The sequence below is a fragment of the Nomascus leucogenys genome, chromosome 15, assembly GCF_006542625.1.
Source record: "Nomascus leucogenys isolate Asia chromosome 15, Asia_NLE_v1, whole genome shotgun sequence".
In the NCBI taxonomy this organism is placed as follows: Eukaryota; Metazoa; Chordata; class Mammalia; order Primates; family Hylobatidae; genus Nomascus; species Nomascus leucogenys.
In genome coordinates, this window is record NC_044395.1 from 26,214,624 (window position 1) to 26,241,117 (window position 26,494).

General features: G+C 40.5%; 1 protein-coding gene across 1 annotated transcript in view; it reads right to left on the reverse strand.

Annotated features, from left to right (window-relative positions):
- Positions 1–17,394, reverse strand: part of DDX10 (DEAD-box helicase 10) — a 277,384-nt gene extending 259,990 nt beyond the window's left edge. The window contains exons 1-6 of the mRNA XM_012496007.2: positions 17,082–17,394; positions 7,135–7,195; positions 4,981–5,111; positions 3,493–3,651; positions 2,296–2,416; positions 1,167–1,356 (exon numbers count right to left, since the gene is read on the reverse strand). Coding sequence (XP_012351461.1) covers positions 1,167–1,356; positions 2,296–2,416; positions 3,493–3,651; positions 4,981–5,111; positions 7,135–7,195; positions 17,082–17,267 — 848 coding nt within the window. The 5' untranslated portion in view covers positions 17,268–17,394. The remainder of the gene's footprint in view (positions 1–1,166; positions 1,357–2,295; positions 2,417–3,492; positions 3,652–4,980; positions 5,112–7,134; positions 7,196–17,081) is intronic.
- Positions 17,395–26,494: the final 9,100 nt, after the last annotated feature.

The window sequence follows — 26,494 nt, forward strand, 5'->3', positions numbered from 1 at the left end:
CTATTTCTTTTTAGGCTAACATTTCAGAGCAAGAAGAAATAAAAATTTTACGATATAAATAATAGTAGAGTTGAATTTACATTGCTATCTTCAACAAAGAATCCAACTTATATTTACTGGAAAACATTTCTCCTGGAAGTCTGCAGTGATTCATACCAAATATATATGCTTCTAACTGTCATATAAAAATACAACTTAAAACATATTCCAGTTGGGCACAGTGGCTCAACTGTGTTGAGTGTAATCTCAACACTTTGGGAGGCCAAAGTGGGAGGATTGCTTGAACTCAGGAATTTGAAACCAGCCTGGGCAATGTAGTAAGACTCCAACTCTACAAAAAAATTTTAAAATTAGCCAGGCATGGTGGTATGCCCCAGTTGTCCTAGCTATTCAGGAAGCTGAAGCAGGAGGATTGTTTGAGCCCAGGAGGTCAAGGCTGCAGTGAGCTATAATCACACAACTGCACTCCAGCCTGGGCGACAGAGCAAGACCCTGTCTCGAAAAAATAGATAAATAAAAATTTCCCCAACTACTTGCATATCACAAACATACATACTTTTACTGTAACACATATACTTTATGCTCTAGTTTTTAGTGAGACCAAGACAAAACAATAGTTGCTAGAATTTTAGACACAAAGGTTATTTTGCTAAATATTGATGCACTTCATAAAATGTGTTCCATAACACATTAGTACTGCATAATCCTGCTAAAAAGGATGATTCCGTACCCAAAAAATTTGGTAAATGTAGCAAGCTACATCCACCTCCCACTGCTTTGAACAATCACAATGTCCATGAAAATATTAAAGGTTGTGAGAAATAGAAATAAAACTGTTTCACTTTGACTCACCATTTGCTATTTCATCCCTTCTCCCTTCGTTTATTGAGAGGTAGTGTTGGCAAATGGTAAAATACCTCTTAACATCTATGGAAAAACATTTGTTCCCCTCCCAGACCACATTTTGGGAAATGCTACACTCAAGTACCCTGACATTTAAAGATATATCCAGAATTTGGGTAATTTTAACTGGTATATTTACTATGCTTTGCATAACCAATAACGCATAGAATGTCTTAATTCCCAGAAAACAGATATTTAAAAATACCAAATCCCTAAACTAAAAAAGTAAAAAACATTTATCTTGATTGAATCAGAGTACATACCTATATTTTGCTTTTTCATGAACCCAGACATACTCAGGGTTTTTCAAACTCAAGCGTGCAAGGTCCTTTACAGATTTAGTTTGTGTTGCTGAGAAAAGTAAAGTCTGACGTTTCTTGGGGAGATTTTCAATAATAGCATTCATGGTATCAGCAAAGCCCATATCCAAGATTCTATCTGCTTCATCAAGAACTGAAAAAGGAAAATGCAAGTTGAACTATCATATGTAAAATATACATTAGGCTAAATGCAATGGGGTATCCTGGATTGGATCCTAAAACAGAAAAAGAACGTTAGCGGAAAAACTGGTAAAACCTGAATAAAGTCTGGAATTTATATGATGTAGCAATGTTAACCTTAGTTTTGATAAAAGTACCATGTCATGTAAGACATGAACACCAGGGGAAGGCCGGGCACAGTAGCTCAGGCCTGTAATCCCAGCACTTTGGGAGGCCAAGGTGGGCAGATCACAAGGTCAAGAGGTCAAGACCATCCTGGCCAACATTGTGAAACCCCACCTCTACTAAAAATACAAAAATTAGCTGGGCATGGTGGTGCACACCTGTAGTCCCAGCTATCGGGAGGCTGAGGCAAGAGAATCACTTGAACCTGTGAGCCGAGATCATGCCACCGTACTCCAGCCTAGCCACAGAGTGAAACTCCGTCTCAAAAAAAAAAAAAAAAAAAAAAAACATTAGGGGAAACCAGCTGAAGGATGATGCAGGAACTCTCCACTGCAACTTTCCTATAAATCAAAAACATTCAAAGATAAAGTTGATTTAAAAATACACATTAGGTACTATTCCCAAGCAAAAAAGAAAAAGTTCATTTAAAAAAATGTCAATTTGACCTTTCAAGTTACTAGAAGCAGGTGTTAAAAACCTTGGCATGGTCTAATACTAACGTGCCTAATTTCACATATAAGAGTACATATATTCTTCCGATTTTTTTTAAGTCTACTTTTACTTTCTGGGTTTAGAGCCCAAATGCCAAAATGTTTCAGTAGTTTTTAAGTTTGTTTTGAATCATAACATTTATCCAACATAAAATTTCTATCATTAAAATGTATAAGGGCTCTCTCCTTAAGTCTGAGCTTTTTTTTTTTTTTAATTATAAATTCATTTGACTCACCTAACATTTGGAGATCGGTAGCATGAAAAGATACTGTTTCATCCATGTGTTGAAGAAGCCGACCTGGTGTGCACACGAGTATATTTATGTTGTTGATCCTCTCAGCTTCGTGTTTCAGATCCTGAAAACAGTTATTTATTTTGATTACACAGACATATCACTCTCAGCAGCCTGTGTACCAAAGCTATAAAAGCCATCTGCATGTGGCATTTCATCACAACATTTTAGATACTCTTGGAAATAAACATAACTTTTCCCTTGTATTTCTGCAGCATATCCACATTTCTGGGCTAAATAAATGTCTTTACAGGAAGACATAAGGAGCTCAGAGTTCTAAATTCTTATTCATACCCAGGATTTTGAGGCTAAGAAAAAAAAATAATCAAATGAATACTCCAAGTCAGGATTTCCTATTTGGATCAGAACTGACATAAACTGGAATCACTCTCATTCTTTAATTCAGGACCCAGGGACATTGAACAGACTCTGACACCACTCAAGGACTGTACTTTGTGAACTGAAAAAAGCCGAGGTTCTCTCCTTGATACAAAAACCATTTCTCACAGTCCTGGAGGCTGGGGGAAAAAACAGAATGTTGTTAATTGTTAAAGTTAGGCAACAGGTACATAAGGGTTTGTGATGCTATTCTTTCTTCTTTTGTGCACGTCTGCATAAAAACTGAAGTATTTATCCTCACAGTCTAGAGGAGATTCTAGCAGATACAGGCATTCTAGAGGTGCTATAAGACAGAACAAAAGTGAGCAGCAGGTCTTATCTTGACCTACTATAAACATTCCTCTAAACAATCTACCTTCCTTTCTTCTGCTGCTGATGTAGCAATGCTCTGAATTATTCAACCTCCTAGATAGATACCTTATTAAAAGGTACTAGTTCATATATGGAAGTATCTTTCCCAATGAATATCAACAAATAACTTTACAGGATTAGAGTAAATATGTCTTAGAGAGGCTAATCAATTCAGATTCCCTGACAAAAAAAAATGGACTTTCTGGGCCTGCAAAATTGGCAACCAGATAGTAGATAGCAGCGACCACACCAAGGTGCTACTACCCCATGAGGCCCTGGTCTAGGAGGTCAGTCTGTTTAGACGAAGTCTCTGCTGCCTCCCTGTCATCAGCCACAGTATTCCAGTATAGGTTACAGAAGGAAAGGAAGGACACAGACAAAAGGACAAACCTTTCCACCAATGATGAGACCAGCTGAGAAGTCATGATTCTTTCCTACTTTTCGGAGAACCTCAAAGGTCTGATAGGCCAGTTCTCTCGTAGGTGATATTATGAGAACCCCCAGCCCATCTGTTGAGGTCCATTGCAGACGATATAAGGCTTCCAGCACCTCAAAAAGACAGCAAATTCATGTTCAGTAAGTCATCAGAAGTCAGCTTTTTGACCTGCATCTCAACCTTGCCCCTCCAAATCAAAGGGACCTTCCAAGCAGAAGGCATACCACTCAAGTTTTATCCAGTCCAAAGTAAATGATTTTGTTTATCTTCCATCAGAACCATCCACCCCCAACTCAGAGGAAAGGGAAAAGAAACCCCACAGTAGTTCAGCTGCTGCCAGAGCCATGCCATCAGGAAACTGGCTATCAGTGAAGGGTATGTACAACCCAAAGACCTTTACAACACACTTAATAATAGTATTTATCATTTTCTAAATAACCACACTAAAACTTTTGGCTGGGCACAGTGGCTCATGCCTGTAATCCCAGAACTTTGGAGGAGGAGGCAGGTGCATCACTTGAGGTCAGGAGTTCAAGACCAGCCTGGCCAATATGATGAAACCCCGTATTTACTAAAAATACAAAAATCAGCTTGGCGTGGTAGCCCACATCTGTAATCCCAGCTACTTGGGAGACTGAGGCAGAAAGAATCGCTTGAACCTGGGAGGCAGAGGTTGCAGTGAGCCAAGATTGCACCACTGCACTACAGTCTGGGCAACACAGCATGACTTCATCTCAAAAAAATAAAATAAAAATAAGTAAATAAACTTTCACCCATGTAGCTCCTGTAGTTATATAGTAACTGAATTATCTAGCTATAGAGAGACATTTTTTTTAAAGGGGGCAAAAACATACTAGGATTTAAGAGAAAAGTGGTTTTTGCAATATTTGGAACAAAAACTAAAATGAGATTTTTCTGGGTCATTTTTTAGGAATGAAAAATGAGGAGACCAACATAACAGAGATGGAAGTGAAAGCCTAAGAAGCTCTACTGTTTTGCTACCATAAAAGACCGATAGCAATGTCCCAGAAAATTCTCAACAAATGCCTAAAGCTCCTTAAACTGAGCATATTTCAGCTTTATCCTAAACAAGGTGGCAAATATAAATGCCACTGGCAGGCTCACAAGGCTGAGAGCAGAAACTGTCTCCCACCAGTCCTACTGCAGCACAGAACCACTTTAACCTGCCATACTGGAGCACTCCACTTCCATCAAGAATGTAATGACTTGTCAAGGCACAATAGTTCATTCATTCAATAAGTTATTGAGTGCCTGCCGCATGCAAGGCACTGTGCTAGAACCTGGGGAAAATGGTGAGAACAAGACACATGTGGCTCCTGTTTGATGAAGCTTGCATTCTAGCCAATCTATCATGAAATCTATCTATCATGAAATCTATCATGAATATAACAGACAGTCTGACCCAATGACAATGTACTTACTGGAACAAGAAAAGCCAAAGTCTTGCCAGATCCAGTTTTGGCCGCTCCAAGTACATCTTTACCTTGCAAAGCCAATCCAATGGTCTGCTTCTGTATCTCAGTCACCAAACGGTACTGAGCTTCTTGCAAACCTGGCAACATGGAGGGAAGGATTATACTTTAGAAGATCCCTGTAGGATGGTGTTATAGGCTAAGTGAGTTGTGTCCCCCAAAATTCCTATGTTGAAGCCCTAATGCTTCGTACCTCAGAACATGACTACATTTGGAGACAGGGCCTTTAAAGAGGTGATTAAGTTAGAGCCCCATAGGGGTGGACTCTGATCCAACACAAACAGTGTCTTTATGAAACTTGAACAAAGAGACACCAAGGGTCCACATGCAGAGGGGGAAAACCATGTGAAGAGGAGACAAGTTATTCTGTGATCCACCTACTCCACTCCTGAGTATAATCCAAAGGATATATTAATAAAACCAGTGCTTTGAAAAGTATTTGTGCTCACATGTTCATTGCAGCATTATTCACAGAAGCCAAGATACGAAATCAACCTAAGTGTGCATGAATGAGTAAAGAAAATATGATATGTTTATATACACACACGCACATACACATACACACATACAAATGGAATATGACTCAGCCTTTAAAAAGGAAATCCTGTTGTTTACAACAACATGGATTAACCTGGAGGACCTTATGTTAACTGAAATAAACCAGGCACAGCAATAAAGATACCACATAATCTCACTTACATGTAGAATCTAAAAAAGCCAAATACATAGCAGCAGAGGGTAGAATGGTAGTTACCAGAAGCTGGGGGAAGTAAGGAGAGTGGGAAGATGTTCATCAAAGATACAAAATTTCAGTTAGGAGGAAGAAGTTCAAGAGATCTATCGTAGGCCGGGCGTGGTGGCTCACGCCTATAATCCCAGCACTTTGGGAGGCCAAGGCAGGCAGATTCCTTAAAGCTCAGGAGTTCAACATGGCAAAACTCTATCTCTACAAAAAATTTTTAAAAATTAGCCAGGCATGGTGGCACGCGCCTGCGGTTCCAACTACTCAGGAGGCTGAGGGGGGAGGATCACTTGAGCCCAGAAGACTGAGGATGCAGTGAGCTAAGATCACACAACTGCACTGCACCCTGGGCGACAGGGCAAGACCCTATCTTAAAAAAAAAAAAAAAAAAAAAATCTATTATATTTCATGGTGGCTATAGTTAATTAAAATATACTGAAAAAAGAAAAATTACTAAGTAGATTTTAAGAGTTCTGACCACAAAAGGATGAGGTAATATTAGCACATATATAATTAGTTTGATTTAGCCATTCCACAGCATATACATATTTCAAAGCATCATGTCATATACTGTAAATACATACTTTGTTTTTTTTGAGACGGTGTCTCACTCTGTCGCCCAGGCTGGAGTACAGTGGCACGAACCCGCCTCCCGGGTTCAAGCGATTCCCCTGCCTCAGCCTGTAGCGGGGTTACAGGCGCCCGCCACCACACCCAGCTAATTTTTTGTATTTTTAGTAGAGACAGGGTTTCACCATGTTGGCCAGGCTGGTCTCAAACTCCTGACCCTGTGATTCACCCGCCTCGGCCTCCCCAAGTACTGGGATTACAGGCATGAGCCACCACACCTGGCCAAACATATACAATTTTTATTTATCCAAAAATAAAAAGGCAACAAGAGGGCAGCCATCCACAAGCCAAGGAGGCCTGGAACAAATCCTTCCCTTATTTTGCCTTAAGAGGAAACCAATGCCGCCAACACCTTGATCCCAGACTTCCAACTTCCAGAACTGTGAGAAAATCAGTCTCTGTTGTTTAAGCCACCCAGTCTGGTATTTTGTCATCTCAGCCCTAGCAAACAGATACAAAGGGTGTCACATCTTGGTTTGTTCCCTTATTTTAACTAACAAAATTAGATTTCATTTTATTCAGAGGTTGCTGGAATCTTGTTTTTCTTTTAATTAGTCCAGAAAGAATGAGAATAACGTACTGTTAAAACTTGAATATTGCTTATTTTCATTGGTTTTCATGATAGCAAAATTTGCCAAAATAAGATTTCTCAGGCTAAACTCTCTAAATCTCCCATTTATCAAAAATGCCAAGAAATCCAGTAACACATCCCAAGATCACCATATACCTACCTTTCAATGTTTTTTTGGACAAGGGAAAATCTGAAAATCTTGTGATTTCATTTACATTTATCTGGAAAAAAAAGAAAAAAGGAATCTGGGTAATTCATTTGTTTCACGACACAGCTATTTTTTCTCTACATTGTATTGCCCAGCTCATCCTTGGTAATTCAGGGTTGAATTCAATCATCGTTTCTAATTAAAAGCCATCATTCCTTCTGCAAGGAAATATGCCCTGAAGAGGCTGTCCCGGAATCGAATATACATTTGTAAGCATTTCAATTGGTAAGGAAAAAAAAGTCACCCAATACACACACACGCACACACACACCACACATATTACTATCTGACCTCCAAAATGTTGAACACAGTAAAGCATCACCAACTACATAAATTTTGGGAAGAAAATTTACTTCCTATGATCCTTCAAGGGATATCAATTTAAGAAACAAGGACAGGCCGGGGGCGGTGGCTCACGCTTGTAATCCCAGCACTTTGGGAGGCCGAGGTGGGCGGATCACAAGGTCAGGAGATCGAGACCACGGTGAAACCCCGTCTCTACTAAAAATACAAAAAAATTAGCCGGGCGTGGTGGCGGGAGCCTGTAGTCCCAGCTACTCGGCGAGGCTGAGGCAGGAGAATGGCGTGAACCCGGGAGGCGGAGCTTGCAGTGAGCTGAGATCGTGCCACTGCACTCCAGCCTGGGTGACAGAGCAAGACTCCATCTCATAAAAAAAAAAAAAAAAAGAAACAAGGACAAAATTATTACGAACCACAGATCACAATGAAAATAGTTCTATACACACAATTTGGAAAAAAGAGTGAAATTAGTTGGAGAAATATTTCTTGTTAGCACAATCCTTTCAAAGTTTTAACCATAAATCAGTGGCCTATGAAATCCAACCTGATAACTATTCCTTTTGGGGTTACTGAAGGAGTATTATTATTTCAACATAATCAGGGGAAATGTCTGCCATGCTTTGAAGCCACAAGTAACATTTTGCTCTCTAACTTTACATTATTCAAATATTCATTACTGATGTTCTTTATTAGCACAAACCCAATTTTCTGAATTTCATTTCAGCTGCTCAGGAGAATTATTTTATTACAGATGCTGAAGGCAGGAATTACTGCTCAGTTCTGGAAATATGCTGCCAGATTATACATGACTCACAAAAGGAAAAAACTGCATTTGTATCGTTCATTTATTTAAATTACACTCTAGGCAGTAAAAGGATGACAGTTGTATTTCATTTTACAATCTACACATCTTTCCTATGATTCTTTTTTTTTTTTTTTTTATACTTTAGGTTTTAGGGTACATGTGCACAATGTGCAGGTTTGTTACATATGTATCCATGTGCCATGTTGATTTCCTGCACCCATTAACTTGTCATTTAGCATTAGGTATATCTCCTAATGCTGTCCCTCCCCCCTCCCCCAACCCCACAACAGTCCCTGGAATGTGATGTTCCCCTTCCTGTGTCCATGAGTTCTTACTGTTCAATTCCCACCTATGAGTGAGAACATGCGGTGTTTGGTTTTTTGTCCTTGCGATAGTTTACTGAGAATGATGTTTTCCAGTTTCATCCATGTCCCTACAAAGGACATGAACTCATCATTTTTTATGGCTGCATAGTATTCCATGGTGTATATGTGCCACATTTTCTTAATCCAGTCTATCGTTGTTGGACATTTGGGTTGGTTCCAACTCTTTGCTATTGTGAATAGTGCCGCAATAAACATACGTGTGCATATGTCTTTATAGCAGCATGATTTATAGTCCTTTGGGTATATACCCAGTAATGGGATGGCTGGGTCAAATGGTATTTCTAGTTCTAGATCCCTGAGGAATCGCCACACTGACTTCCACAATGGTTGAACTAGTTTACAGTCCCACCAACAGTGTAAAAGTGTTCCTATTTCTCCACATCCTCTCCAGCACCTGTTGTTTCCTGTTTTTTTAATGATGGCCATTCTAACTGGTGTGAGATGGTATCTCACAGCATGGTACTGGTACCACAACAGAGATATAGATCAATGGAACAGAACAGAGCCCTCAGAAATGATGCCGCATATCTACAACTATCTGATCTTTGACAAACCTGACAAAAACAAGAAATGGGGAAAGGATTCCCTATTTAATAAATGGTGCTGGGAAAACTGGCTAGCCATATGTAGAAAGCTGAAACTGGATCCCTTCCTTACACCTTATACAAAAATTAATTCAAGATGGATTAAAGACTTAAATGTTAGACCTAAAACCATTAAAATCCTGCAAGAAAACCTAGGCAATACCATTCAGGACATAGGCGTGGGCAAGGACTTCATGTCTAAAACACCAAAAGCAATGGCAACAAAAGCCAAAATTGACAAATGGAATCTAATTAAACTAAAGAGCTTCTGCACAGCAAAAGAAACTACCATCAGAGTGAACAGGCAACCTACAGAATGGGAGAATATTTTTGCAACCTACTCATCTGACAAAGGGCTAATATCCAGAATCTACAATGAACTCAAACAAATTTACAAGAAAAAAACAAACAACCCCATCAAAAGGTGGGCAAAGGACATGAACAGACACTTCTCAAAAGAAGACATTTATGCAGCCAAAAAACACATGAAGAAATGCTCATCATCACTGGCCATCAGAGAAATGCAAATTTCCTATGATTCTTAACATAGCCCAGGCAGTGTTTACTCTGTGCCCTCAAATGCTGAAAATACAAATAGTAAAACATTGTCTTAATCCCTACAAATCATTTCAGATATCACTGGAAAGGAGACAGAATCAGTGTACCAGCATTAGAAGAATGGTTTATTCAAATAACATACTGTCCCAGCAAGGAACCTCAATTAGAAGATAATCTTCCAAACAAGGCATTAAAATTAGGTGTGGTCCAACCTTGAACTCGTGGTATTATCAGCTAAAAAGCTGTTTTCAAAGGGAATGGAATGCCTACAGAAGTAGGCAGGCTGCCAACACACTCTTCAATCCCCAGCAAGAGACACAGCACAGGCAAAGTGAGCTCCTCAAACAAAACATAGCACAGCACATCTATCTTCCTAAAGTCAGTTATCCTCCTGGATGGAAAGTTTAGAAGAATGAAACTGCTCCAACACTCTTCAGTCAAGCATTACAATAGAAAACTATATACCATATTCTTTTTTTTTCTTTTTTTTTTTTTTTTCAAGACGGATTCTCGCTGTGTCGCCCAGGCTGGAGTACAGTGGGGTGAACTTGGCTCACCGCAAGCTCCGCCTCCCGGGTTCACAGCCTCCCGGGTTCACCCACATTCTCCTGCCTCAGCCTCCCGAGTAGCTGGGACCACAGGCGCCTGCCACCACGCCTGGCTAATTTTTTCTGTATTTTTAGTAGAGACAGGGTTTCATCGTGTTAGCCAGGATGGTCTCGATCTCCTGACCTCGTGATCCGCCAGCCTCGGCTACCTAAAGTGCTGGGATTACAGGCGCCATATTCTTTAAAAGAAGACGAAGAAAAGGAAATTTTGATTCTGTTGATGTTCTAAAATAGGGCCCAGCAAACTACAGCCTACTGGCCAAATCCAATTTGCTGCCTATTTTAGTAAGTAAAGTTTTATTCGAGCACAGCTACAATAATTCATTTATTTATTGTCTATGTAGTTGTTGCCAAGACTGTATGGACCACAAAGCCTAACACAGACTATCTAGCCCTTTATAGAAAAAGAGGTTGCTGACCCTGCTTTAGATATTCTGTTACATTCCAAGGATTACATAGCAGCCACAGCAGGAGATGGCTATGGTTCCTACAAAGAAAATAACCCAGGCAGGCACGATGGCTCACACCTGTAATCCCAACACTTTGGGAGGCCAAGGCAGGCGGATCACCTGGGGTCAGGAGTTCAAGACCAGCGTGGCCAACAAGGCAAAACCCTGTCTCTACTAAAATTACAAAAATTAGCCAGGCGCAGTGGCGCGCGCCTGTAATCCCAGCTACTTGGGAGGCTGAGGCAGGAGAATCGCTTGAACCCAGGAGGCGGAGGTTGCAGTGAGCAGAGATAGCGCCACTGCACTCCAGCCTGGGCCACAGAGCGAGACTCCACCTCAAAAAAGTAACTCTTTCCCCTTCCCTTTATCCCTTTCTAAGGGGGAAAAATCAATTCCATCTCCATAGCCTCATACTCAGTCTACAAATCTGTCTCGCTACTCTTCTGAATTCAGGGAAGAGATATTTCAGGGATGGTCCTTATTAAAGGCTTCCCACGGCTGTTGGAAAAGTTGAAAAGCAGAGAAGGAGAAAAGGGTGACATTTGACCATCCTCTTATACTTCTCACAACTCTGGTAATGCCTATTTCTCACTAAAGTGAATAAAGCCTGATGAAAAAAGCATTGAAACATCCTAGAATGCTCCACATATTGCCGTCAAGAGAAGAACAGCAAACTGCCTCAACTACACCAGACCAAATTTTGATTAAAAAAAAAAAAATCAGGATTTGAATGCAGTGTCTATACAGTACAGCTGATTACAGTCTAAATGAATCCCAGGTGCAAAGAGTCATTCAGCAACAGTGAAAACAGCTGCTGAACTAACGCAGCTAGCTCAACATTTCTCAGTGAGCCTCAATCCCTAGTTTTCCAGCAGCCCCTCCAACACACACCACCCCTTAGAAATACACCACCCGCCTGCTGTGAGAAGCATAGTTGACTGACAATGCCAGCTGTGCCTCCTCTAGACCCAACATGGAAAAGTCATGCTTCCCCCAGGCTGCTCCTAGTCAATGGCAGGGCTCAGCAGTACTACTGCAGGCCCGGGGATTCCTCTGATGGACAATTTTGGATCAGTGACTCCCCATCAGCCTGGCTGAAGCTTTCTTGGAACTGTGCTGCAGTCTAAGACTCTTCCTACCTGCTCCTCCTTCCATCCTTCTCTCCTTTTCCTCCCTACTCCTGTTCCCTCTCCTTCAGCCTTCACGGACATCCCCCCTCCTGTGCCTGTAACCCCTAAAGCTCCAGTTCACCCAATCCCATTTTGTCATCTGCCTCTCAAAGGACCCAAAACCTAGACTCTAGCAACAGTCTCCAGTCTCCTACCTGATCTCTTACCCTCCAACCTTTACAGCTTGGATATATTCTCTCTATAAAGAGTCCCACCACATACTTCCCATGGCTTCCAGATAAAGTCTTCGAGTGTGGCCTTTGTATAAATTTCCTACTGTTACTGTAATAAATTACCACAAACAGTGGCTTAAACCAACACAAATATATTACCTTAGAGCTCTGGAGGTCAAAAGTCCACAATGGGTTTTGCCTGGCTAAAATCTAGGTGGCAGCAGGGCTGCGTTATTTTCTGATGACTCTAGGGCAGGGTCCATTTCCCCACCTTTTCCAGCTTCTAGAGGCTACCCACATTCCTAGGTGGTGACCCTCTTCTGTCTTTAAAGTCAGCAACAGACTCCAAGTCTTTCTCACATCATGTCACTCTGACACTGACTCTTCCGCCTCCCTCTTCCACATCTAAGGACACACGTGATTACACTGGGCCCACCTAATCCAGGATAATCACCTACTTTAAGGTCAGCTGATTAGCAACCTTAATTACCCCTTACCATCTACCATATTCACAGGTTCCAGGTATTAGGATGTGGACACTTTAGGAAGCCATTATACTGCCTGCTGCAGCCTCCAATGTCATCACAGTCCAACCTTCTTCTCGAATCCATCTGAAGCCAACTCAGGAATGCATGCAACACTCCAAAGAGCACTTCCTCCCTCAAAGTATGCCACGCATTTTCACCTCTCTGTATTTCCCCATGTTCCCTCCACCTAGAACATCCCTGCCAATCTTTTCTATCTGATGAACTCATCATTCAAGAACTAGCTCCACCAGGCACAGTGGTCCACACTTGTAATCCCGGCACTTTGGAATTACAGGTGGGCAGTTCGCTTGAGCACAGGAGTTCAAGACCAGCCTGGGAAATACAGTAAAACTCCATCTCTACAAAAATTACCAAAAAAATTAGCCAGGCCTGGTGGCATGCACCTGTGGTCCTAGCTACTCAGGAGGCTGAGTTGGGTTGATGGCTTGAGCCCAGGAGGTCAAGCCTACAGTGAGCCATGATGGTGCCACTGTACTCTAGCCTGGGTGATAGAATGAGACTCCATCTCAAAAGAAAAAAGGCTTAGCTCCACTCTTGGCAACTGCAAACCACTGGACAGTTTGTATGCACCACAATGAAATCTGCTAAGACTGAGATGCAGGGGATGAAATCCAGCCCACATAAGCTCCCCAAGCCAGACCTGAGGCTGCAACCACCAGGAAGAAGGGAAGCATACCCAGAGGAAGCATGTTTTTTGTAATGCATCTGACCAGAAGGAGCTCAGTATAGGATAACTCAACTTCCCCTAATTACACCATCCTCTAACTCCACAGCACTGAGGTACATGTTACAAACTTACTATTATAACACTTTACACATACTAATATAACGTGTCAAACTGTACACGCCCTACACGCCCAGGTGTACAAACCCTACACGCCCAGGTTCCCTAGGGACTTGGGCATGTATTTTTTTTCCATGTATACTCACACCCGCCTAGACAAGCGCCTGTCAAATTGTTTTAAAAGGTTTCGGAATCAAATTGTTCAGTAATTCACCAGTGAGGCTACTGAGCACCACCTGTGTACCACAGCTATGTAGTAAGTTTTATGTACAATGCTACCACCTGAGGAGCCACATAGTGAGGGCCTGCACCTTGTTTACCTAGAGAATGATAAGCCTGCTATTCAAATAATTATATCCTAGTATTGCTAACCTTGACAACTGATTTCACACTGCATTTATTTCTCAACCAAATCTTAAGAAAATATTTCTAAAATTAAAGAAGTAAAACAGAACAATGCTTAGCAGGGGAAAAAGCTGCTCCTTCAACAGTGAAACAAATGGGATTTAAATAAATGCAACGCAGTAAAGCATACTGGTTTGGTGCACTGGTATCAGACTACCTGGCTTAGAACTCCTTTTTCACTTCCTAGCTGTTTAACCTTACACAAATTATTTAACCTTGCTGTGCCTTAAAGTTGTCTCACCTATATAACGGGAACAATTTCACAGGGTTATTTGTGGTGAGTATACGGAAAGCCAGCATGCATAAAAGTTTGATAAATGTTCACAATTACCACTGAAACAAGAAACAAAAAAAGAATAATCCAATGCTGCCAACCAGAGCAAAGCCACCTGGGAAAGGTCTAGTCTTATAGCAAACAACATCTAAACACTGACTGAGCACCTACTCAAGGACAAGCACTGTGCTACCAGACTCTGGGGAGTGCAAAGATGAGTGTATCACTGGTTGCTGACCTTGAATGGTTCATGGTCTAGTAGGAGAGTTTTTTTAAAAAAGTTAAAGAAGCCAATCATCGCAGACAGTTGATAAATGTTGTCATAAAGGTATCTACAAAATGCTATAGATGCACAGTAGCCCTAACTCAGCCAGGGGAGATGATGAAGAGAAGTTTGCACTAAATCTTGAAGGAAGAGTACCTTTCCTTAGAGTGGGCACATGGGTATGCTCACTACACACAGTGGAAACACCAAGTACCAGGATGAGAAGCACAAGAAGCATGCACAATTCACAAAAATGCAAGCTGTTCCTTCATATATGCCTGTCATGTACCACTTGGTGTATACACATTATCTCATTTGGGCCTTACAACACTCTGGGTGGCTAATAACTTCTGTTTTTTGAAAGAAGAAACTGAGACTTAAGAGGAGTGAAGAAACCTGGCTAGCCAATACCTGAAAAGAGTGAGATTTAAACCAGGTCAGCCTGACCACAAATAACTTACTCTGCAGCAGACTAGAACATGTTGACGCGCTGTATTTGACAATTTTTCTAAAAGTAACTGTGAGCCAAGGAAGGGTTCTAATAGGCAGTAAAATGATTAGATCTTCATCTTGGAAAGAATCATTCTAGCAGAAGTATAGAGGATAAATTAAAAAGGTTTAAGGCCTAGGGGACAAACCCCATCAGCCACCTGTTTCATTAATTAAAGTTTTACTGAAAAACAACACCCATTCATTTATGTATTTCTATGGCAGCTTTTGTACTACAAGGGAACAACTGAGTAGTTCCACCCTTAGGACTACAAAGCTGAAAACATTCACTATCATTTACAGAAAAAGTTTGCTGATCCTTGTTGAACGCAATATTTACTATAGTAATCCAGGCAAGAGACGATGGGGGCTGAAGACAATGCAGTAGGGATGAAGAAGCATTTGAAAAATGTAAGCAGAACAGATCACCAGTGTGACTGACTGGATATAAGAGTAGGTAAGAGAGAAGTACCTAAGACTGCTCATAGGTTTCTAGCTCTACGGTCTGCTGAGATGGTGGAGCTAGGATGTGGTGCTAAAAATGATCCCAACTTACGTCCATGTATTAACTTCTGGAAGGGATGAATGTTACCTTACATGGCAAAAGTGACTTTTCAGATGTGATTAAATTAAAGATCTTGGGATAGGGTGATTATCCTGGATTATCTGTGTAGGCCCTAAATGCAATCGTTAAGTGTCCTTATAACAGAGGAACAGAGATAGACTGACACAGGAGAAGGCAGAGACTGGAGTCATGCAGCCACAGGCCAAGGAATGCCAGCAGCCACCAGAAGCTACAAGAGGCAAGAAACAGATTCTCCCCTAGAACCTCTGGAGGGAGCAAGTCCCTGCTGACACCTTGATTTTGGCCCAGTGAAACTGATTTCAGACGTGTGGCCTCCAGAACTGTGGCAGGGTAAATCTCTGTTGTTGCTGGGCTTGTTTTTTTGTTTGTTTGTTTGAGACAGAGTCTCACTCATGTCACCCAGTCTGGAATGCAATGGCGCGATCTTGGCTCACTGCAACCTCTGCCTCCTAGGTTCAAGTGATTCTCTTGCCTCAGCCTCCCAAGCAGCTGGGATTACAAGCACCCGCCACTACACCCGGCTAATTTTTTTGTATTTTTAGTAGAGGCGGGGTTTCACCATGTTGGTCAGGCTGGTCTCGAACTCCTGACCTCAAGATCTCTGTTGTTTTAAGCCACCAAGTTTGTGGTAATTTGTTACAATGGCAACCTTAGTTCCAAGAATGTTCCATCTGTTAAATCCCTGATGGTACTGCACTAGAATGGGGCTGAGAAGCTGAATGATGTGGGTGAAGACCAACAAACATGGGATTTAGGGAAAGGGAGAAAAGGAATTGACAGACCTGTGGAGTCTGGAGATTGGGGGAAGAAGTCAGGAGGTCAAAGTGATCGTTACAGGTATACTCATCTGGGAACACCAACTACAATATGGGGATGATAGGTGACAGAAACAGACCAGCGGTCCAGCTTTTCTAGGCCAATTCTTGGATGGGGACATGAAGCCTGTGGAGAAAATGAGGTGAGCACAGGAGGAGCATAGATGATGTTGAGGCTTGCAGTCTGGCTTCATGGTTAAAAGCAAAGGCTTTGGGATTAAAAAGACATGGATCTAGCTTCCAATTCCACACCACCTACTAAGCGTGAAAGATTCGGACAAGTTTCATTCCTCTTAGAACCTCAATTATCTCATCTGTTAAATAGGATTATTAATATCCATACCTCAGATCAAGTCAAACAATTACTGTAAGCACATGGTGAGTGCTTAAAAATGTAGGTGTCATTATTACCATTATTGTCATCAGTATTATTACTATGAATATGACTGTAGCTATCACAGCATTAGTCTCCCTACCCTTAGGTAAGGCCGCATTTCTATCATTTTTTTTAGGAACAGTGTGGCAAGCAGAAGAGTGGCCAGAACGGTACAGAGGTTTGAGCTGTGGCACCCGGTGTGACCTCTCATTCCCGGCCGGGTCCCGGTGACGGATCCGCCGCCTCCACTCCGCAACTCCTCGCCGCAGTGACACGCTGCCCCGCTGCTGGCCGGCCCGAGCCCCCTCCCCAGCGCCGGCCTCACCTTTTCATAGTTCTGCATGAGGCGGCTGATACTCTCGCGCTCGACCTGCCATTCGGGTTTCTTCAGTTGCTTCCTCAACTGCTTCTTTTTGTTCTGCCTATGGCTGTGTTTTTTCTTCCAGCGATTGAAGCTCCGCACCGGGTCGGGTCGTGCTCCTGAACCCGGAGAGTCGGCAGTTTTGCCCATTGCGGCGGCGGCGGCGGCGACAGCTCGGATCAACCCCAGACAAGAGACACCTAAGGCCAGGCTCGCGGAACCAGCATGGGACAAACGCACAGAGGCGCGTGCGCGAACCCAGAAGCCCGCCCCCCGAGCTTTTGAAGCCGGGGCACGCGCCAATGACGTCAAGGAAAAACAGGGCTGTGATTGGCGAATTGGCTCCTGCTGGGAGGAGCAGTCTGGGGAAACGGGGGCGAAGCACTCCAAGGAAGGGGGCGAGCTGAGCGGCGCCGGGAGCACGCCGGCTCTTTAAAAAAACGCATGCGCACTGTTGTTGTTACTATGGTGACGTCATACACTGACCCTTTAAGGGCTATTAACACATTTGCTCCAGGTTCAACTTTGCTGAGCGTTCGTGAGTATGTGTGTAAACACGTACAATCTGTGAATGAAAATTGTGACCCTCGTCTTGCACTTTTCGGGCCAGCGAGCCCAAAGATTTGCCCAGAAGTTAACAGCTAATGACTTCTGATTTCCATCCGTGGTGGTTGTACTTCCTCAGGAATAAAAATGAATATTCTGTATTCTTCTTATGCCCCTCCGGGTTTTCCTTTTCCTCTGGGCCCCTCAGACTCTAGCTGCAACAGCAAGGAAACCGGAACGGAATCAAATTGAATTTGCCTTAAAATGCTTTTATGGAGACAAAATGATAACTAAACGTAAGGAAGTAGGTAATAGAGGCCGGACATGGTGGCTCACGCCTGTAATTCCAGCAATTTGGGAAATCGAGGTAGGTGGATCACCTGAGGTCAGGAGGTCGAGACCAGTCTGGCCAATATGGTGAAACCCTGTCTCTGCTAAAAATACAAAAATTAGCCAGGCGTCGTGGCGCACACCTATAATCCTAGCTACTCGGGAGGCTGAGGCAGGAGAATCGCTTGAACCCCAGGGGTGGAGGTTACAGTGAGCCGAGATCGCCCCCACTTCACCACAGCCTGGGCGAAAGAGTGAAACTCCGTCAAAAAAAAAAAAAAAAAAAAAAAGGAGGTAATAGAAAAGTTATTGCAAGTTGGACATTTAAGTGAACTGGCTTTCAGTGAATTGAATTTTTTGACACATTTACCTACGGCCTCCAGGAAAACACCGGATGTGGGTGGGAGAGCTCAGTTGTGGCAAAGGAAATTGGAAAATTGAGTTCAAAGTTCACAGGCAGAATTTTGGGCCCTCAAATTCCCTTTCCAACCCCACATAGCCAGATCACTACTCTCAATTGTATGCCCATCCTCCAAACAGGACATGGTTTATTGGAAGGGAGTGAGGACAGGAGGCGAACGAGAGAATTTCCACACTCAGGGACACTAGATGTGGTAGACAGTAAAGCTCAATAAGGAGCGATTATATAAAAGTATATATACATCCTCAAAAAATTAAAAATAGAACTCCACGTGAGCCAGCAATTTCACTTCTGGGTATGTATAGCCAAAATAATCGAAAGCAGGGTCTCAGATATTTGCATACCGTGTTCACCACAGCGCTATAGCTAAAATGTGGAAGCAACCCAGGTGTCTATCAACTGATGAATGAGTAAACAAAACATAATATGTACCTAAAATGGAATATTATTCAGCCTTCATAAAGAAGGAATTTCTGACACATGCCACAACGTGGATAAACTTTAAGAATATTAAGCTTAGGCCGGGCGCGGTGGCTCACGCTTGTAATCCCAGCACTTTGGGAGGCCGAGGCGGGCGGATCATGAGGTCAGGAGATCGAGACCACGGTGAAACCCCGTCTCTACTAAAAATACAAAAAATTAGCTGGGCGTGGTGGCGGGCGCCTGTGGTCCCAGCTACTCGGAGAGGCTGAGGCAGGAGAATGGCGTGAACCCGGGAGGCGGAGCTTGCAGTGAGCCGAGATCGCACCACTGCACTCCAGCCTGGGCGACACAGCGAGACTCTGTCTCAAAAAAAAAAAAAAAAAAAAAAAAAAAAAAAAAAAAAAAAAAAAAAAAAAAAAAACAAAAAGAATATTAAGCTAAGTGAAATAAGCCAGTCACAAAAGGACAAATATTATATATGGTTCTATTTATATGAGGTACTTAGAGTTGTCAAAATGATAGAGAAAGTAGAATTGTGGTTGCCAGGGACTCAGAGAGGGGCCAACCAGGGGGTTACTGTTTAATCAGTGCAGAGTTCCAGTTTGGCAAGATGAAAAGAGTTCTGCAGATTGGTTGCACAACTTACAAATGGCTAAAATGGTAAATTTTATGTGATGTGTATTTTACTACATATGTATACCACATATGCGTACCTACAGAACAATAAGGCCCTCAGCTATAACTCACTTTTTTCCTAAAACTGTAGGAGTCAGGCATGTATGCGCCCCAGGCAAGAAACTGGAAGGTTCAACTCTAGGAAAACTGAATGTCCAAGAGAAAGACCTCAATATAATAACATCTAGGGGCCAGGCACAGTGGCTCACAGCTATAATGCCAGCACTTTCCAAGGCCAAGGTGGGAGGATTGCTTGAGCCCAGAAGTTCGAGACCAGCCTGGGCAACTTAGTGAGACCTTGTCTGTACCAAAATTCAAAAAAATTAGCCGAGCTTGGTGGCACACACCTGTAGTCCCAGAAACTAGGGGGCCAAGGCAGGAAGTTCACTTGAGCCTACGGAAGTCAAGGCTGCAGTAAGCCCTGATACTGCCACTGCACTCCAGGCTGGGCAACAGAGCCAGACTCTGTCTCCAAAAAAAAAAAAAAAAAAAAAGAGAGAGATTTTGGCAGCAGCCAAATAAATGACAAGTCACTAACCACCCCCTTGCTCTTTAGTGAAAATTAGTTAATAAGCCCTCCATTCACTCATTTCTAATCAGCCTTATTCTTAAATATGGGAGAATAACCAAAGACCAACAAATATTTTAGGAAATCCTTTAACTTAAAAGTTTTAAACCAAAATTAGTAAATTAATGCAGAGAGCAAAATAGGCCTTCAAAAAAAAATCACTATCAATATTCTTAGGAAAATAAGGCCTCATATCCAAGAAATAAGAACAGGGAATACTCAGAGAACAAAACAATACTCTTCATAGAAGTCATTTTGTTTGTTAAATAAATCAAATTGCTAACATAAAATAGTGGAAAATTCAAATTTTAGTCACAAGAACTCAATATCACATTCCAAAGTCATTAGGTGTATTATGTTTTTAATAAAAATGATTTAAAATATAAAATGTTCACAACAAAAAGTCATGCCAAATTGGTACTGAGCAAATACATTTAAATATAGATGTTTTCAAAAATATAACTTTGACTAGCATTTTACACATTATCTAGACAATTTATCTGTTAAAATATCAATAATTTATGAAAGAACATGTTTACTGCCTCTAATTGAGTATTAGTAGCAGGATAGCCTCAACTGGACTTCTACGTCATGTATTTTACAAGGGTTTCAAAATTAACCTCAGTAAATGTTAGTTTCAATGTTTCAACAATGTTCCAACAGCTAAAAGGTAATTGTATAATTCTTGGATTATACAAAATTTTCAATAGTTTAAAAACTGTCAGGTGGTGGCTCACACCTGTAATCCCAACACTTTGGGAGGCTAAGGCAGAAAGATTGCTTCAGGCCAGGAGTTCAAGAGCTGCCTGAGCAACATAGCAAGACCCCATCTCTACAAAAAAATTAAAAAATTAGGCCAGGCGTGGTGGCTAATGCCTGAAATCCCAGCACTTTGGGAGGTCGAGGCAGGTGGATCACCTGAGGTCAGGAGTTGGAGACCAGCCTGACCAACATGGAGAAACACCATCTCTACTAAAAATACAAAATTAGCTGGGCATGGTGGCGCATGCCTGTAATCTCAGCTACTTGTGAGGCTGAGGCAGGAGAATAGCTTGAACTCGGGAGGTGGAGGTTGCGGTGAACCGAGATTGCGCCATTGTACTCCAGGCTGGGCAACAGGAGCGAAACTCAACCTCAAAAAAAAAAAAAAAAAAAAATTTGCCAAGTGTAGTGATGCACACCTGTAGTCTTAGCTACTCAGGAGGCTAAGGTGGAAGGATCACTTGAGCTGAGAAGTTCAAGGTTATAGTGAACTATGATAGCAGTACTGCACTCCAGCCTGAGTGACAGAGGGAGACGCTGTTTCAAAAAAAAAAAAAAAAGTTTAAAAAAAGTTTAACCTTTTTTTTTTTTTTTTTTTTTTTTTAACCATCAAGTTTAAAGAATGCACGAGTATGGAGTGCTCTGTAATACTTGTTGGAAATCTTCCTGTCGAAATCAATTGTGTTCTTTATGTACATAAATTGTGGTACTGTCATATCTCTGATCTTCACATTTTTAATAGTAATTATATTATCATTATTACCAGAACCAGATTTCAGTTTCCTAGATATCGATGAACAAGAAGCGACTTTATTTTTTTAAGGGAAGATTATTTTCAGTTTGCCATAACATCCTTTACCTCAAAACTGTAGCATTTCAAACTTCAGTCAGGTTATTTCTTTTCACTGTCACAATTTTTACACTGCTGTAAGAAACTTTTTTGGCATTTACTCTGAATTCAGACTTCAGTTAATCTCTTACCACTCTTACTTTTGTGGAGAAGTAACTGAACCAAGATGGTGGTGACATGCTTTTAAGACGGTACCCTAACAGAACTACATGGTCCCAGATCAAAAGATCTCCTTCCTCTCACAGTATTTTGGTTTCTAGTCTGTGTTTATAAGTAGTCTATTAAATATGTAGATCAGATGATTCCACAGTTATGTCATCTGCTAGCAAAATCTACATTCACATATAGAAATACAGGATTTTAGAAATCTATAAATCTAACACAATTGTTATTTGTTCTATCTGGGATCTATACATGTTGTAACTAAAGCAATTGGACAATATTTTGAATTCTTGCCTTATTCAAATAATCAAATGATTTTATTCAATATGATAGTGTTAACTATTTGGTTTTATATTTTATCCTCTAAATATAAACTCTATTTCATAGCACCAATAACCACACATATTGTCCTTTTCAAATTAGGTTTTATCTTTGAATACTTAACACTTTGCTGATGTGCTTTTTCATTTTCTTTATGGTTTCTAAGAAGAGGTAATATATGCCAGCCTTTTCATCCATTTGCATAATATCGTTGATTTTTTTCATCTCCAGACAGTTTTTAATAAAGGCAGACTCCTTCAAGGTACAATCAAGTAACCAGAATCTAGTAACTTTTTACTGTTTGAAAAACTTTGTGTTCAAAAAAAAAAAAAACAAGCTTACAAAAACTTCCACCTGTGCTCTTTTTTTAAAAGATTTTTCTTTTCTTTTCTTTTTTTTTTTTGTTTGGCTTGTGATAGTTTCCCACAAGAATGACCCATGTTTTAATGTTCAAGTTACCTGGCCATATATCTGAACTGAGAAAATGTTGTACAAATATATATCCAACTTATTTCCCTTCTAATTTTTATTTAAATTCATCTCTTATGGTTGACATGAAGGTAAAACGTAAATTCCCATCCTGCTCTCAATTCTATGTTCTAATGAAACTAGTATCTTTCTCTTTTTTTCTCAGTATTTTCTACATTTGTGTTAAAAAATATATTCAATTATCTCAAAAATATTATTTTGTTCCTCTATAATGGCTTTCTTTTTCTGTTTTCTGATTCTATTAATTTTTAAATTTTTTTTCTGATGTCTAGTAAGAAATTATATAATAGCTTAGTATTTTATCTCAGAATTTATACAGATTTAAAGCAATATAAATGAAAAAAAAGCTGTTAAATTTTAACAGTGATTTTTCACTGCTTCACTGTGAGCCAATCTGAAAACATTTCTTTAAATTTGTAGATAATTTCAGTCCACTTAAATTAATTGTTATGGGAGATACGTTTGGTCTCAGTTCTGTCATAGTAATTTATATAAAATTTTGTATAATATATATGATGTGTTATTTTCCTATATTGTCTGTTTTCTTTGGTCATCTTGATATTTTTTATTTTTGTTTTTAGAACACTGTGTGTAGTAGTTGCCTATATAATAAGTCCTTTATATGATGCTCTTACACTCCTTTTTCCTTGAGTCAGTGATACCCCTTGATTTCCACTTATTATCAATATGGAAATCCATGAGTTTATTTTCTCTTTCACTTGCATAGTCAGAGCATGTCGCATTTATGCTTTATTCTTCCATGCTTACTCCCCTTTGTTTAGACTTAGATCTAATATTACATTTAATGCTCATTCTTCATCTGCCAAAGTTTTCCAAATCACCTCTTGGTTCCAAGGAACTTACGGGTGCAATATTCGCTGAGGTCCTGCATGCTTTAAATTGTTTTTCAATAGCCTCGAGTTGTAAAGTTTTTAGTTTTTACTTTTTTCCCTTGAGTTTCTTTTAAAGGGTTGTTCCACTGTTGTCTTGTTTAGTGTGTTGATGCCAAGCTGTCTGATGTCAATCTAATTTTCTTTCTTTCATAATGACCTTATTGTTTTGAATGGAAAATCAGATTATTTTTTCTCCTTTTTTAGTAAATCAAATCATTTTACTAAATTATGTTTTAGAGTTAATTGTTTATGGGTCAATTCTCCCAGGCATACAGTGGACCTCTTCAGTAATAGTTTTTTGCCTTTGTTTTTTTTGTTTTTGAGATTGAGTCTTGCTCTGTCGCCCAGGCTGGAGTGAAGTGGTGCGATCTCAGCTCACTGCAACCTCCGCCTCCCAGCTTCAAGCGATTCTCCTGTCTCAGCCTCCCAAGTAGCTGGGACTAGAAGCGCCCACCACCAGGCCCAGCTAATTTTTCTGTTTTTAGTAGAGGCAGGTTTCACCATGTTGGCCAAGCTGGCCTCGATCTACTGACCTCACATGATCTGTCCACCTCAGCCTCCCAAAGTATTGGGATTACAGGCGTGAGCCACCACGCCCAGCCAGTTCTTTGTTTAAGTTTGTCTGCTCTCTGCATTGTAACTGCCTTTCTACATTGCCAATAAAGTTAAATACTGTTTAATTTTAAGAGAGTCCCACAAGATCAGAATAACTTGGCCTAAAGATTCTAAAAGGTGAACCCATCCATGTCCTCTTGTTATGTAAAAATGGCAAATAACTATTTGTAAATCAATTCAACTGTATATTTGACTTTTTTTAAGTTGGAAAAGAAATTAATACAACAAGATATATGTTTATTCAAATAGTGAAATTACCTTTGTTTCCTTATACCTTATTAATATAATCAGTCTGAAGTCATTGTTAGGATACAACACCTCTATAGAATTTTTGAAGTTGCAGCTTTGGTTGGTTCCATCTCCTTTTACTCATATCCTCTAAAACTTGGCGGCGCCAGCATGCAGCCACCTTGATTCCAGAGTGCATCCTGTCAAACCTTTAAACAACAAAAATACATTTACCTAATTGGCTAGTACATATAAACTAAAAGGCCAGGAGGTTTAAGCTTGCCACAACTGTTGTGTTGCTAACTACCCAGGAGTCATGAATCAATTAGTTTGTCTGTGCATGCGTTTGTTCATTCATTTACGTATAACTTTTTTACTTTATTTATTTAATTGTCTTGTACTAGACATTCTTAAGCCTCAAGAATACAAAAATGAAGAAAAAAACTATCCTTGCTTCAAGAAATTTATAATCAAGCATGATGGCCTCCAAAGTTAGCTGCACGAGAATCACATAGAAAGCTTTTAAAAAATAGTACTTCCTGAGCTTTAGCCAAAAATATTCCGATTCTATAAGTATGAAACAGAAACCAGGCAATTCTGTTTCACAGGGACCTCTGGTCTAGTAAATTACAATTAATCATAATAATTGAAGCTGATTATAATTAACTATATAATTTGAATCAGTTCAAGTTGAATACCACCAAAATTAAACCATAATAAAACTAAGAAAATTAACATACAAAGGGAAAATAGTAATAAATAAAGTTTCCATATGCTACTGATTTTTTGTTGTTTTTGTTGTTGTTGTTTGAGATAGGGCCTCGCCCAGGCTGGAGCGCAGTGACACAGTCAGGGCTCACTGCAGCCTTGAACTCCTGGGCTCAAGCCATCCTCCTGCCTCAGTCCCCTGAGTAGCTGGGACCACAGGCACATGCCACCACGCCTGGCTACTTGTTTACATTTTTAGTTGAGACAGTTTTGCCATGTTGCCCAGGCTGGTCTTGAACTCCTGGACTCAGGCGATCTGCCTGCCTCAGCCTCCCAAAATTCTGGGATTACAGGTGTGAGCCACTGCACCCTGCCTGCCCTTGATTCATATTTGAACCATAGATGTTAATAAGATGCTTAATAAAATCAGCTCTACTCATCAATGTTATCAATACAACTTACTGTGGCACTCACACATAAGGATTACTGAGATGCTTAACAAAACCATCTCTACTCATCAATGTTATCAATAAAAATTACTGTGGCTATCACACATAAGGATTCTCATACTGTGGTTCACTAGTAAAAATACTTGAAGACTCATGCCCTAATCATTTGTCTGAGATAAACTTAATTTCTACCACTATTTTCACTTAGTGAGAAATTGGAACTTCCAGATAGTTATTTTTGGTCTATCACGGGCCAGCAGGTGGCAGGGTAGGATTAAGTGCTAGTTTTCCCTTGGGAGTGGACTGAATTTGGCCTGGGTTTTTATAGTCACTCAGCAATTTGGTGTACTGGTAAGTTTGTCTGTCTTATTAAAATACTGAGTTTTTAGGACATGCTTTATTTACAATTAGTACTCCCAAAATTCTATTTTTAATTCATTCTTCCAACGCTTCTTTTTAATTAACAGGAAGTAATTGCTAACATTTATTGAGCACCTAATAAGTGCTATTTCTAACTTCATTACATACATTCTCTCTAAACCTCACACAACTCATTCTCCAGATGAGAAAACTGAAGGCAAGAAAGATTAAATGATATGCCCAGGGTCATATGTGACCTAATACTTGATATCATTGGTATTCTCTCCCAGTTTGTGGCACCACAAAACATAATTTTGATTTATTTCATCATGGAAAGACTTCCAACTCTCCTGTTCTAAAAAGAATTAGGATCTTCATAAATAGCAGTTTGTCTTCTACTGGGGCCAACCTTACTGAGTTCAGTTATTCGAATTAACCCTGAATCTAATTGTTCACTACCTATGTACAATTTGCATATATTTCTATGTCTTACATAGTGTTAAAGCAAACTAAATATGGCCTGAGAAGGACTCTGTATTTCTATATTTGAGTCCTTATGGACAAACAGTAACCTAGT